Below are 13,276 nucleotides of genomic sequence, written 5' to 3' on the forward strand. Positions count from 1 at the left end.
TACATTGAAGCCTTGTGAAAAATGTTTGCCGTATATTTCTGTGTTCGTTTTTGCTCTTGGACACCTCTCTGGAAGATGGTGTAGCCAAAGTACTGAGAGCCTGTAGGTTGTTACCAGTGTCTCTGCACCCACTTCCCTTACAGTATTTCAGGAGCCATCTTGAAAGTGCTGGGAAGATTCTATCCACAGTGCCCTCCTGTGGTGCTCTGGCTCAGCACCAGGCCCTCACCCAATCTCCACTAGTAGTCTCTCTCTTGGACCCCAACGAGATATCTTGGAGTCTAGGGTAGCTGGCCTGCTCTAGGGTGTAAGAGCCAAGACTTTGTGAGAAATCCAAACGGAAATAAGAGAGAATCCTGACATGGGTTTGAGTCCCTAATCCCAGGCATGATAATTTGGAAATGAGACTTCCTCATGTCCTTTGGGTCTCTTAGTTTAATAGACAAACTTGCCATAAATATATAGTGGTATATATTTTTAATTAAAATTAGTGACAAGTAAATCTGTTTATTAATTTATTTTAAACTTCATCTAGTTTAACTTACTAGAATAAACATAATTCACATGATGGGAATTATCATTACAGACATGGAAAATTTGGTAATATTTTTGAGATTTTTTTACTCGGGATAGTTTTGTTTCCATGTTTTTAGCAAATTTCTTATTTGAAGTATGGAGTGATAGTATATGTTTATTTAGTTGCACATTGATTAAGAGTCTAAATCAGTAGTGTTTGAACTCAGTTCCTTAGGAAGAAACTAAATGCACTTCCTCCGTTTTCTAAGAAGTCTATGTAAACTGTCACGCAACATAGCTGGGTTCTTGGTTTTTTTAAGGAAGTAAGATGAAATTGTTTGAATACAGCTTTTACTGATCACCTAAAAAGTATGGGACATTAAAATTTGCATGAGACTGTGAAGCATGAGTTGCAAATTAAAAGACATCATATGAACTTTGCATCAATTAGGATAAAATAAAGTTTATTCCAGCAATCTGCTTAGCAGCCTTGTTAATGTCAAGGCTAATGAATGCTGCTGATGAATAAATTCCTGAAGAAGAGAGGACCCCAATCGGAGGTAAGCTCATGATGCCTTCAATTAGAGACCAGAAAAAGAAAGGGCAAAGAAATTCTATGCATATGAAGATAAATCCTCTAATTTGCGTTTCTTATAATGTTATTGGCTGCCTTCTTTTTCTGACTAGGGTCATAATATTTATGGGTTTGAACTGGAAGTGCTACTGCAGAGAATTAATGTGTGCAAAGTTCCTTACTGGTCCAAGATAGGTCGGCTGAAGCGATCCAACATGCCAAAGCTTGGGGTAATAATAATTTTCAAAATCTTAACTTCTCTGTTTGGCTTCTTTATATGAAGTAGCTACCAGGGGGTACCCTGTGCTTCTTTGACTAGGAATCTGTTGCCTTATGATAGGACATTTTAACTTTGGCACTAAGCACCTTTTCCTTTCAATTCAGCATTTTATTGGTAAAAACCACTGGTAGTTTTAAAAATCAGCTCTTAGAATCTAGAGACCAGCACATGTTTGTTAGCTCCACTTGGGCATCCCTAAGAGCAGAGTTGCGGGTTCTCCTTAAGGAAGGAGATGGGAAGGAGGAACGGGGGTTGGGGGAGGGGAGCAGACACAGAGTATGTAAGAAGGCAACGGGCAGCATGCCTTCTGTGTTCATTCTCTCTCACAGCAACTCCAGGTTTATTGCACATTCTCACAGGGGTGGCAGAACTTGTTCAAGATCTTAGAGCTAGTAAAGGGAAGAACTAAAATTTTGAGCCCAGGCCCCGTCTGACTCTTGTAAAGCTTGTCACTTCTCATTCTACCTGCTTGCTTCACTGAAGGGAGGTTGAGGTGGTTTTGGATGAAGCACCTTCATTTCCTAAACCTGACAGTGCTCAGCGCTTGAAATCTTATTTTAGTTAAAGCCTATCAGTAAAACGGCATGCTGCCTCATCAGAGAACTTAGGACTCTGTACCTTTATAATGCTCTCCAGAGGATTCTGCTGCTACAGTTTGGAGTTGGGGGCCAGTGCTCTTGCTCCTTTTCCTATTCATATCTTTATGGCGATAGAGTTGTTATTAACACTTCATCCAAACACTTGCTTTGCTAACTCCTTACCCCCTTCAGGGTTCTTTATATGGCATCTTCTCAGTGAGGTCTATGTGATCACCGTATTTAAGATGTAGTCCCCCCAAATTCCTTGTTCCCCTCACCCTGTTCTATTTTCTCTTTTCCATGTACTTAATGATCTCCTAAAACTATATAATTTCTTTTTTTTTTATTGTATATTTCAATTGAGATCAGGAATCTTTTCTGTTTTGCTCACCGCTATATCCCTATATTCTGAGTGCCTGGAACAGTGTCAGATATGTAGTCAGTGTTCAAAAATATTTGATTGATGACTGAATGAATGCATGAATGGAAGAATGAGAGTTTCATCATTATAATTTTGGGGCTAGCCTCAAAGCAAGTTAGAATGAAATGTTCTCAGTGTCTGTTCTTCCATGGGATTTGCTTTTTGTCCTCCCCTTGTAGGGCAGGAGTGGATTTGGTGAAAGAAATGCTACCTGTGGCCGAATGATCTGTGATGTGGAAATTTCAGCAAAGGAATTGATTCGTTGTAAAAGCTACCATTTGTCTGAACTTGTTCAACAGATTCTGAAAACTGAAAGGGTTGTAATCCCAATGGAAAATGTACGAAATATGTACAGGTATGATCCTGCATGCTTCAGAATTTGTCTGTCTTGAAATTAACAACAGCAAGACACCAGAATCATCCTTAGGCTGGAGGGACAGGAGCCTGTGGTGTTATGAAGGGGAAATTGTCTCTCTTCATGTCAGCATCACCATCTCCATTACTTGAGTAATTTGAATTATTTTGCTTTTTGAATTATTCTAATTTTATCATAATATCTCCCTCATTTAACACCATCTTGATGCTTCCTGAGAGCAGTTTGGAAATTGATGTGATATTTAGGTTTCTGCCCTTAATTCAGAAATTAATGCAAATATTTTAGAAATATAAAATCTGAGAAGTCATTCAATTATTTGGAGATATTGCTGATTATTTCTTTTTTCCAGCCTTGTTGAGGTCAAATTGACAAATAAAAATTGTATTTTATTTAAGGTACAACTTGATGTTTGATATACATTGTGAAATAATCCTCACAATCAAGCTAATTAACCTATTCATCACCTCACACGATCACTATTTTTTTCTTTTCTTTTCTTTTTTTTTTTGTTTTTTTATTTGTGGTGAGGACACTTTAGATTTACCCCTCTTAGGAGATTTCAAGTATACGATACAGTATTGTTAACTGTAGCCACGTTGCTGTACATTAGATTTCCAGAACTTACTCATTTTGCGTAACAGAAACTTTGTGCTTGATTATTTCTTAAAATTTCTCCTACCCCTCTGGCCACTTCTCGTTCTTTTCTGCCTGTTCCTCCCAAGTCCTCAGACTGCTTCTCTTTCTGACTGTGCTCCCTCCCTGGGTGATCTCGTTGAGTCGCAGGAATTTCAATACCACATGGGTGCCGATGCCTCCCGCCAGCATATCCTCAGCTTAGACCTCTCTTCCCTGAATTCCAGACTCATGTCTCCACCTGCCTGTTCTACTTGATGTCTGACATGAACCTCCAACTCAGCTTGTTCCAAAACTGAGCTCCTGACCTTCTCCTCTAGGTTCCTCTTATTTTTCCAGTATCGCTGGAAACCTCCAAAGTCATCCTCAGCCCAGAACCTCTGAGGCGTCTATGATTCCTCTCTCTGACATCTTATGTTCCATGCATCGGGAAATCCTGTCAGCTCCATCTTCAAAATATGTCTCTATCTGACCACTTCTTTTCCCCTCTGTTGGACCCACCCTGGTCCAAGCCACCAACCTCTTTCTTCTGGGTCACTGGGTCTTTCTTGTATTAGCCTCCTCACTGGTCTCCTTGCTTTTGCCCTTGACTCCTTGCTGTCTGTTCTCAACCCAGGAACCAGAGTCACCGTGCTAAAGTTAGATATGGCACTCTGCTTACAATCTCCTAATGACTTTCTGTTTCATGCAGAGTAAAAACCAAAGTACATATTTCGATTTACAAGGTCCTATACAATGGGTCTCTCTGCCGTTAGCTCTGTCCTTATCTTCTACTTTTCTCCATCATTCTCTCTGTTGCAGCCATTGGTCTCCTTCTTGGTACTAGAACTGCCAGATTTATGCTCAGCTCAGGGCCTTTGAATGTGCTGTTTTGTCTGCCTGGAACGTTCTTCTCTCAGAGATAACCCATCCACAAGGATTGCTCTCTCACCTCCTGCAGGTTTTTATTCTCAGTGAACTCTTTCTCAGTTCCCTAACTAAAATTTGTCTGTGCTCCTGACATTTAATATTCCCTTTGCTTCTTAGTTTTTCTTCTTAACGCTTAGTGTTGTATAACATATCACATATTAAATTTTTAATTTATATTCTGTCTCCCCCATGAGGACAGGAATTTTTGTCTGTTTTGGTCACAGCCAGCATCTAGAACAATGCCTGGCACGGAGTGGGTATGTAATACGTATTTAATGGATGGATGAATGAAAGAATTTAGGGAGTTTTCAGATTGTATCTTTGTGGGATTTTTTGTGTGTTTTAGAGAAGGGCATTGATTGGGACCAATGGTATGAATGAATTCCTCATTTCACACTGACCTTATTTTAAATTGTTTCCAAAGCCAAGGTGCCGTTGCTCTGAAGTTAACTTATACCAAAAATTTTTTGTGATAGTTTATGAAGTTATGATTATAATCATTGTTTCTTTTAATTACTTGATTCTGTTTCATTCTTTCTTTTCTGTACAGTGACTCTTCTCAGCTGTTGTACCTGTTGGAACACACCTGGAAAGATGCCAGGTTCATTCTGCAGATCATGTGTGAGCTAAATGTTCTTCCATTAGCATTGCAGATCACTAACATCGCTGGGAACATTATGGTAAATTTAACATAGAAAGGGGGAAAAAGCATTTCCTGTTGGATCCAGTGTTTTCTGGGGGTAGTTGTTATATGATAATGAGTCTAAATGCATGCTTATAAAATAAGTAACTTGTATTCTGAAAGCTGGGCTTCTTTTGTAAAATGAAGAACTGCTTGGGAGAAGGGGAGGAAAGCCAGGTGCAGTATGTTGAAATTTGGACGAACATAAGGATCATCTCTGACATCTGGATGTGTCTGATTTGTGGAATGGTCCATTTGGGAGTAAAGAAATAGCCCAAGTTGTCAGTATTTTAAGCTCTTTGTCTCCTTTTAACCATAATGCTTAAAGAAACTGCTAGAAGTAATTTAGCACCTTTTTTTTTTTAAAGCAGCCCTTGTTATGATGAGTGATTTTTGAAGGAGGTGCTATGATTAAATCTAGCAACTCGAAGTTGCTTTTGTTTATTCTGGTTTTGAGCTCAAGTTTTTTAAAAAAAATTCTATTTAACAGTCTAGGACGCTGATGGGTGGACGATCCGAGCGTAATGAGTTCTTGTTGCTTCATGCATTTTATGAAAACAACTATATTGTGCCTGACAAGCAGATTTTCAGAAAGCCTCAGCAAAAACCGGTGGGTCCAAAATTGTATAGTGTTTTGCTTTTTCTTATCCCCTCCTTTTATTATCTAGGTAGCTGTTTTTTGGGGGTTTTTTTGTGCTGTGATAGTATCTGCTCCCCAAATAATTAATTCCCTGTAGAAACTGTGTCACATTTGTTCTGTTGTTTTTGTGTGGTCATTTCCTTCTTTACGTTTCTCTATACAGATAAAAATTATTTGTGAAATATGAAATTCTTTGAGGGAGGCATTAGGCCTCTCTGATGGGTGACCATACCTGGAAAGTGTTTTGCCTCGTTAGCCCTACCCAAACTTAGATGCAAGTTGAACCATTTATTTCCTTGAACCCATAAGCCTTTATTTTTGTGTTGCATTGTTTCATTTTTATATTCTAGTAGGATTAAGGTCACTACAATCAGGTTTCTGAAGTGGCCTCCATCACACTGGAAGTAAAACTTAGCTACTGTTTTATCAGCACTGATAGTAATTGATTCAGAATGGGAGTTTAATGTTAAAATGACTCAGGTTCTTATATTTGCTTGTTTTATGCACATTATCAAAATTAGTAAAGGAAGTATTAACTTATAGGAGTTTGATGTCTGCTGAGGTATTGAATGTTGGCTATTAATAAACTACTTGGGAAAGAATTTTCACTATATGGACATACTTATTTTAAGGTATCCATATTAATAATGAGAATAATGATAATATCTATATAAAATATTTTGTGTTTTTACATCATGAATGTTAGAGTAATGAATTTAAGAGGACTCTTAGAATCTCAAATTTTACATAATATGAATAGTTGAATTTTTAGTGTCCATTGATTTTATTTTAAAAAATTTATTTATGTGTTTATTATTGTCTGCGTTGGGTCTTCGTTGCTGCACGCGGGCTTTCTCTAGTTGCGGCAAGCAGGGGCTACTCTTCATTGTGGTGCATGGGCTTCTCATTGCGGTGGCTTCTGTTATTGCAGAGCACGGGCTGTAGGTGTGCAAGCTTCAGTAGTTGTGGTGCGTGGGCTTCAGTACTTGTGGCTCATGGGCTCTAGAGCGCAGGCCCAGTAGTTGTGGTGCACGGGCTTCGTCGCTCCATGGCATGTGGGATCTTCCTGGACCAGGGCTCGAACCCGTGTCCCCTGCATTGGCAGGCGGATTCTATTCTTAACCACTGCACCACCAGGGAAGCCCTGTCCATTGATTTTAAAATGTGAAGTTCTGTGAATTCAAAAATATTTTAAAGTAGAATTTGCATACTTATCAACTCAGATATTGTGTTTGTTTCGGTAACTACCATGCTTGGCATTCATTAGGATTCATGAAAATAATACAATAACTGTCTTTCCTCAGAGGTAGGACCACTAACTAAAAGTAAAGAATGTTAGATAGAACTGTGTACTGCAGTTGGAAAGGTCGGGGCGGGGATCATAAACCTTCTAAATTGGTCCATTAGTTGCTGGCTGGTGAAGTTATCTTTCCATTTGATATTAGGGAGATGAAGATGAAGACATTGATGGAGATACCAGTAAATACAAAAAAGGACGTAAGAAGGCAGCTTATTCTGGAGGCTTGGTATTGGACCCCAAAGTTGGTAAGGCAACGCAGCGGCTCAGTTTGCCTCTTATGCTAAGGAACTTAATGCAGAGCCAGGCTTGAGAAACTAGAAGGCCTGAGTTGTGTTTTGTAGGTTAGCGAATAGGTTTCATAATGACCTTATTTTCTTATGTTCATGCGAAAATCTTGTTTGCCAGTCTAACATGGAATTAATGTGAATCTTTTGTGTTTTTTTTGCTGTATTCCAAGAAAGCTTTATTTATGGACATAGAAATTTAAATTTTGTATAATTTTCACGTATCATTGAAATAGTCTTTAAAAATTTTTTTTGACCATTTAAAGATATAAAACACTATTCTTAGCTCATGAGTGGTACAAAAAGGGGGTAGATTGGAGGATTTGCTCTGTGCAGTTTGCCAACCTATTTGTCCTGTGGTAGGAGCGCCTCTGTCTCCTCCCATCTACTCTTGGGCTCCGCCTCTGCCCAGCGTGCGAGGGCCAGTGCAATTGGACAGCAAAGTTAAAGTACAGGCAGTAACTACCAAATTGAACTTTAACAAGAGAGTAATTGTTTCCTGTAATCATGAATGGCAAAGAAGATGTTTCGTGGTAAACAGAGATAGAAAAGATTAAAAAATTTTTTTTAAATCATCTTAACCATTTTTAAGTGTAGTTCAGTAGTGTTGTTAACTGTATTCACATTGTTGTGCAGAAATGAATGTCAGTTTTATCAAGTAACTTGAACTCTGAGTAGGAGACATTTTTGACAAAAGTGATTTTATTGTGAGTTGTAATGAGACAGATCACTCGTCCTTTGGTGTTAGATAGATCTGGCCTTGAATTCTGGCTGTGTGCTCTTGGGCTGCCTGTTTTAGCGTCTGTAAGCCTCAGTTTCCTTTTCTTTAAAATGACAGCAAGAAAAATACCACACAGAGATTTAAGGAATAATAGTACCAGACACAGAGTAAGCTATCAATATATGCTTGCTGTTGTTATTATTGTCTTAATTGTGGACATTTATTTTTATTCAGTTTCTTCTCAAGGTGAAGATAACTCTTTGTAAATGTCCTAGAGAAATATAGTAGCTTTCTGTTCACCCTTTCCAAGTGAAAAGGGTGGATCGTTCCACTGCTGACATTTATTTGTACATCTCTTGTCTGATCTTAGCAGTTTGTGTACAGGTAAATGGGCTGCCTGTTTTATTCCCTGAAGGTGTGATTGTAAAAAAAATGTACAACCACTCACTGGTATAGCTCATGAAACATTTGGGGAGTGGGGGTGTGGAGGGTAGGTGGGAAGGAATGCTTTCTTGAAGGAGAATTTAACAGCGTTTTTTGGAAATGGATATGGCACTTGTCTAAAGTAATTGATATGGGAAGGTGTTTGCCTATAATAATGGCATACTTTGGCGACTGCTGGGGTTTCAAGGCGAGACAGGATCTCTTCTTTCCTTTTCTTTTGTGACCTGACTTTTCACTCTAATCCAAGTCATTTTTACAGAGTGGTAGTTGACTCCTTTTTTCCTTTTGTCTACCTCACAGCTCTGGATAGTATATCATCGTTTCATAATATATTACTTCTAATATGGCGTTTTGCCAAATCTACTTTTTTAAAAGACTTTTTGTAACATGGGGCTTTTTTCTTGCAGGTTTTTATGATAAGTTCATTTTGCTTCTGGACTTCAACAGTTTGTATCCTTCCATCATTCAGGAATTCAACATTTGTTTTACAACAGTGCAAAGAGTTGCTTCAGAGGCACAGAAAGTTACAGAGGTTTGTATTCAACTGGGAACTCTGGAAATTGAGATTAAAAGTAGTGCTTAAAGAAGGAAGATAACCAAAGGGCTCAGCGTTCTAGTTTTTCCTCTTAAAAGATAACACTATATCCTTTTTTAGTGGTCAAAAAAGGGGGGAGGGTTGGGTAGAAGGAGACTCAGACTGGTTCTGTGTCTTTTATCTAACAGCCTTATTGAGATGTAACTCACGTACTCTGCAATTCACCCATCTAAAGTGTGCGATTTAATGGCTGGTAGTTTATTTGCAGAGTTTGCAAACTTCACTACAATCAATTTTAGGACATTTTCACTATTCCCCAAAGATACCCTATCCCTTTTAGCTGTAACCTCCCTCAATCCCTTCATTCCTTCCAGATCTAGGCAACCACTAATCTTTCTGCCTCTAGATTTGTGTATTTTTGTACATTTCATATAAATGGAGTCATATGGGACCTTTTGTTTCTGGCTTATTTCATTTAGCATATTGTTTTCAAGATTCATTCGTGTTGTAGTGTGTATTAGTACTTCATTCCTTTTTATTGCTGAATATTCCATTGTAGGGATATATCTTACATTTTGTTTATTTTAAAATCAGGTTGTCAATTTATGCAAAAATGGCCTGCTGGGATTTTGATGGGATTGTATCAGATCTGTGGGTCAGTTTGGGGAATGTTGCCATCTTAACAATGTGAAGTCTTCCAGTCCGTGAAAATCGAGTCTTTCCATTTATTTAGGTCTTTAATGTCTTTCAAAGATGTTTTCTAGTTTTCAATGTACAAGTCTTGCATTTCTTTTATTAAATTAATTCCTAAATATTTCATTATTTTTGGTGCTATTGTAAATGGAATTGTTTTCTTAATTTCATTTTTGGATTGTTCATTGCAAGTGTATAGAAATATGACTGATTTTTTGTATATTGATCTCGTATCCTGCAACTTTGCTGAATTCATTTACTAGTTGTAATAGTTTGCGATTTCTTAGGATTTTCTATATATAGGATCATGTTGTCTGTGAATAGAGATAGTTTTATTTCTTTCTTTTCAATCTGGATGCCTTATATTTCCTTTTCTTGCTTAACTGCCCTGGCTAGACCCTCCAGTACAGTTGAATAGAAGTGGCAAGAGCAGACACCCTTGTCTTGTTCCTGGCATTACGGGAAAGCATCTAGTCTTTCACCAGTAAATATGATGTTAACTGTGGGTTTTCCATAGCTGGCCTTTATCAGTATGAGGCCATATCAGTATATCATCAGTATCAGTAGTTCGTTGAGTGTTTTTTTTTTTTTTTTTTTATCATGAAAGAGTTTTGGATTTTGTCAGCTACTGTTTCTGCGTCTGTTGACTATACGGTTTTTGTTCTTTATTCTTTTAATATGATGTGTTATATTGATTGTAGAGCCAACCTGTGTCTCTGAGATAAATCCCACTTGGCTTTGGTGTATAATGCTTTTTATATATCGCTGGATTTGATGTGCTAGTATTTTGTTGAAGAGTTTCTTGCTGTATTCATAAGGGCTATTGGTGTGTAGCTGTCTTTTAATTTATTTTTTATTTTGGCTGTGTTGGGTCTTCATTGCTGTGTGCGGGCTTTCTCTAGTTGCAGCGAGCGGGGGCTACTCTTTGTTGTGGTGCACGGGCTTCTCATTGCAGTGGCTTCTCTTGTGGCAGAGCACGGGCTCTAGGCGCGCGAGCTTCAGTAGTTGTGGCTTGCGGGCTCTAGAGCGGGGAGGCTCAATAGTTGTGGCACACGGGCTTAGTTGCTCCGTGGCATGTGGGATGTTCCCGGACCAGGGCTCGAACCTGTGTCTCCTGCATTGGCGGGCGGATTCTTAACCACTGCACCACCAGGGAAGTCCTGTAGTTGTCTTTTCTTGTTATGTTTTTGTCTGGTTTTGGTCTTAGGGTAATATTGGCCTCGTAGAATGAGTTGGGAACTATTCCCTCCTTTTCTGTTTTTTTGGGAGAGTTCGTGAGGGATTCACTTTAATTTTTCTTTAACTTTTGCTGGTGAAATTATCTGGTGTTAGACTTTACTTTTTTTGATTTCTAATTCAGTCTCTTGTTACAGGTTTATTCAGATTTTCTATTTCTCCTTTGGTCACTTTTGGTAGTTTCTTTCTAGGAGTTTGTCCATTTTGTGTAGGTTATCTAATTTGTTGGCATAAAATTGTAAATAGTATTCCCTTTTAATCACTGTTATTTCTTTAAGGTCAGTAGTGATGGTCCCCCCCTTTTATTCCTGATTTTAGTAATTTGAGTCATCTTTTTTCTTTGTCAATATAGCTAAACGTTTATCAATTTTGTAGATTTTTTTTAATTAAAAAAAATCTTTTTTTATTTTTTGGCTGCGCTGGCATGTGGGATCTTAGTTCCCCGACCAGGGATCAAACCTGCGTCCCCTGCAGTGGAAGCGTGGGGTCTTAACCACTGGACTGCCAGGGAATTCCCATAAATTGTGTGGTTTTTTTTTTTTTTTAAGGTCAATTCCCTGGGTTCTAACCAAATTTTTTTTTTTAAAATTATTTATTTATTTATTTATTTATGGCTGTGTTGGGTCTTCGTTTCTGTGCGAGGGCTCTCTCCAGTTGCGGCAAGCGGGGTCCACTCTTCATCGCGGTGCGCGGGCCTCTCACTATCGCGGCCTCTCTTGTTGCGGAGCACAGGCTCCAGACGCACAGGCTCAGTAGTTGTGGCTCACGGGCCTAGTTGCTCCGCGGCATGTGGGATCTTCCCAGACCAGGGCTCGAACCCGTGTCCCCTGCATTGGCAGGCAGACTCCCAACCACTGCGCCACCAGGGAAGCCCTCTAACCAAATTTTATTGTTCTTTTTTGTCGCGGCATGTGGGATCTTATTTCCCTGACCAGGAATTGAACCCATGCCCCTGCACTGGAAGTGTGGTTTCTTAACACCTGGATTGCCAGAGAAGTCCACTGTTGATCTTTTCAAAGAAGCAACTTTGATTTCCTTGATTTTTCTCTATTGCTTTTCTGTTCTCTATTTCATTTATTTCTGTGCTAATTTTTATTACTTCTTTCTGGTTTCTTTGGTTTGGTTTGCCCTTCTTTTTCTAGTTTCTTATGGTGGAAGCTTAGGTTATTGATTTGAGGTCTTCTCTTTTAATTTAGATATTTACAACTGCAAATTTCCCTATAAGCAGTGCTTTAGCTTCATCCTGTGAGTTGTGATATGTCACACTTGCCTTTTTATAGTCAATCCCCTCTTCCATCAGTCAGTCATTGATCTGACTTCTATTACCATAGCTTAATTTTGCCTGTTTGAGAACTTCATATTAATGGTGTAATACAGTATGTACTCTTTTTTTTTAATTAATTAATTTTATTTTATTTATTTTTGACTGCGTTGGGTCTTTGTTGCTGCGAGCAAGTTTTTCTCTAGTTGTGGAAAGCTGGGGCTACTCTTTGTGGTGTGTGGGCTTCTCATTGCGGTGGCTTCTCTTGTTGCGGAGCATGGGCTCTAGGTGCCTGGGCTGCAGTAGTTGTGGCACACGGGCTCAATAGTTGTGGCTCACGGGCTTTAGAGCGCAGGCTCAGTAGTTGTGGCGCACGGGCTTAGTTGCTCCGCGGCATGTGGGATCTTCCCGGACCAGGGCTAGAACCCGTGTCCGCACTGGCAGGCGGATTCTTAACCACTGCGCCAGCAGGGAAGCCCTGTACTGTTTCGTATCTGGCTTTTTTTGTTCAATGTAATGTTTTTGAGATTCATCCATGTTATTGCATTATTAGTAGTTCTTTCATTTTTACTGTTAAGAAGTATTTCACCCTTATCTGTTCCCCTGAGATGAGCATATGGATTGTTTTCAGTTTGGGGCTGTTATTAATAAAACTTCTGTGAACATTCTTGTACAGATCTTTTTGTGGATGTGTGCTTTCATTTTAGTGGGGGTAAATACGTAGGGAGTGAATTTGCTGGGTTGCATGGGCAGTGTATATTTAATTTGATAAGAAACTGTCAAATTGTTTTCCTAAGTGGTTATACCGTTTTGCACTCTTACCAGCCATGTATGTGAATTGTTCCCCTTCTACTCCAAACACTTGCTATTTTCAGGCTTTTAAATTTTGACTATGAAAGCATTTCTTAATGATTCTACTCATTAAACATCCTCTTCACAAGGATCTTTTTGAATTATCTCACATGGATTTTAACTAGTGATCATTCATTCAACAGTTTTATGTAGGGCTTAATAACTTAATGTGTGGTTCTTCGTATATAAAGCTTATACAATTGATTGTCAGTAGGGAATTTGGTTAGATTTGGTTCTCCAGCAGTAAAAGATGTAAATTAACCTATTGTCTCTGTATGTTTTTCTCTGCTTCTTTGTACACGGGGCAGAAGATGTCTGTTTGCCCTCTAGCTCCTGAATTT

At 38.8% G+C, this 13,276-nt stretch overlaps 1 protein-coding gene and 1 non-coding gene across 3 annotated transcripts in view; both read left to right on the top strand.

The window, feature by feature from the left end:
* POLA1 (DNA polymerase alpha 1, catalytic subunit) overlaps positions 1 to 13,276 on the top strand; it is a 292,537-nt gene that overhangs the window by 41,728 nt on the left and 237,533 nt on the right. Inside the window, exons 19-24 of one of the 2 annotated variants that reach the window (XM_059910859.1) lie at positions 1,204 to 1,320; positions 2,549 to 2,724; positions 4,838 to 4,967; positions 5,460 to 5,579; positions 7,055 to 7,154; positions 8,766 to 8,890. In XM_059910859.1, the coding sequence (XP_059766842.1) occupies positions 1,204 to 1,320; positions 2,549 to 2,724; positions 4,838 to 4,967; positions 5,460 to 5,579; positions 7,055 to 7,154; positions 8,766 to 8,890 (768 nt within the window). The remainder of the gene's footprint in view (positions 1 to 1,203; positions 1,321 to 2,548; positions 2,725 to 4,837; positions 4,968 to 5,459; positions 5,580 to 7,054; positions 7,155 to 8,765; positions 8,891 to 13,276) is intronic. The other variant, XM_059910860.1, reaches the window with a different exon arrangement.
* On the top strand, positions 8,128 to 8,257 carry LOC132358055 (small Cajal body-specific RNA 24). Its single transcript, XR_009500411.1, has one exon. It is a non-coding gene; the product is annotated as a small Cajal body-specific RNA 24 (non-coding RNA).

This window comes from Balaenoptera ricei, chromosome X (genome assembly GCF_028023285.1).
Source record: "Balaenoptera ricei isolate mBalRic1 chromosome X, mBalRic1.hap2, whole genome shotgun sequence".
Taxonomy (NCBI): domain Eukaryota; kingdom Metazoa; phylum Chordata; class Mammalia; order Artiodactyla; family Balaenopteridae; genus Balaenoptera; species Balaenoptera ricei.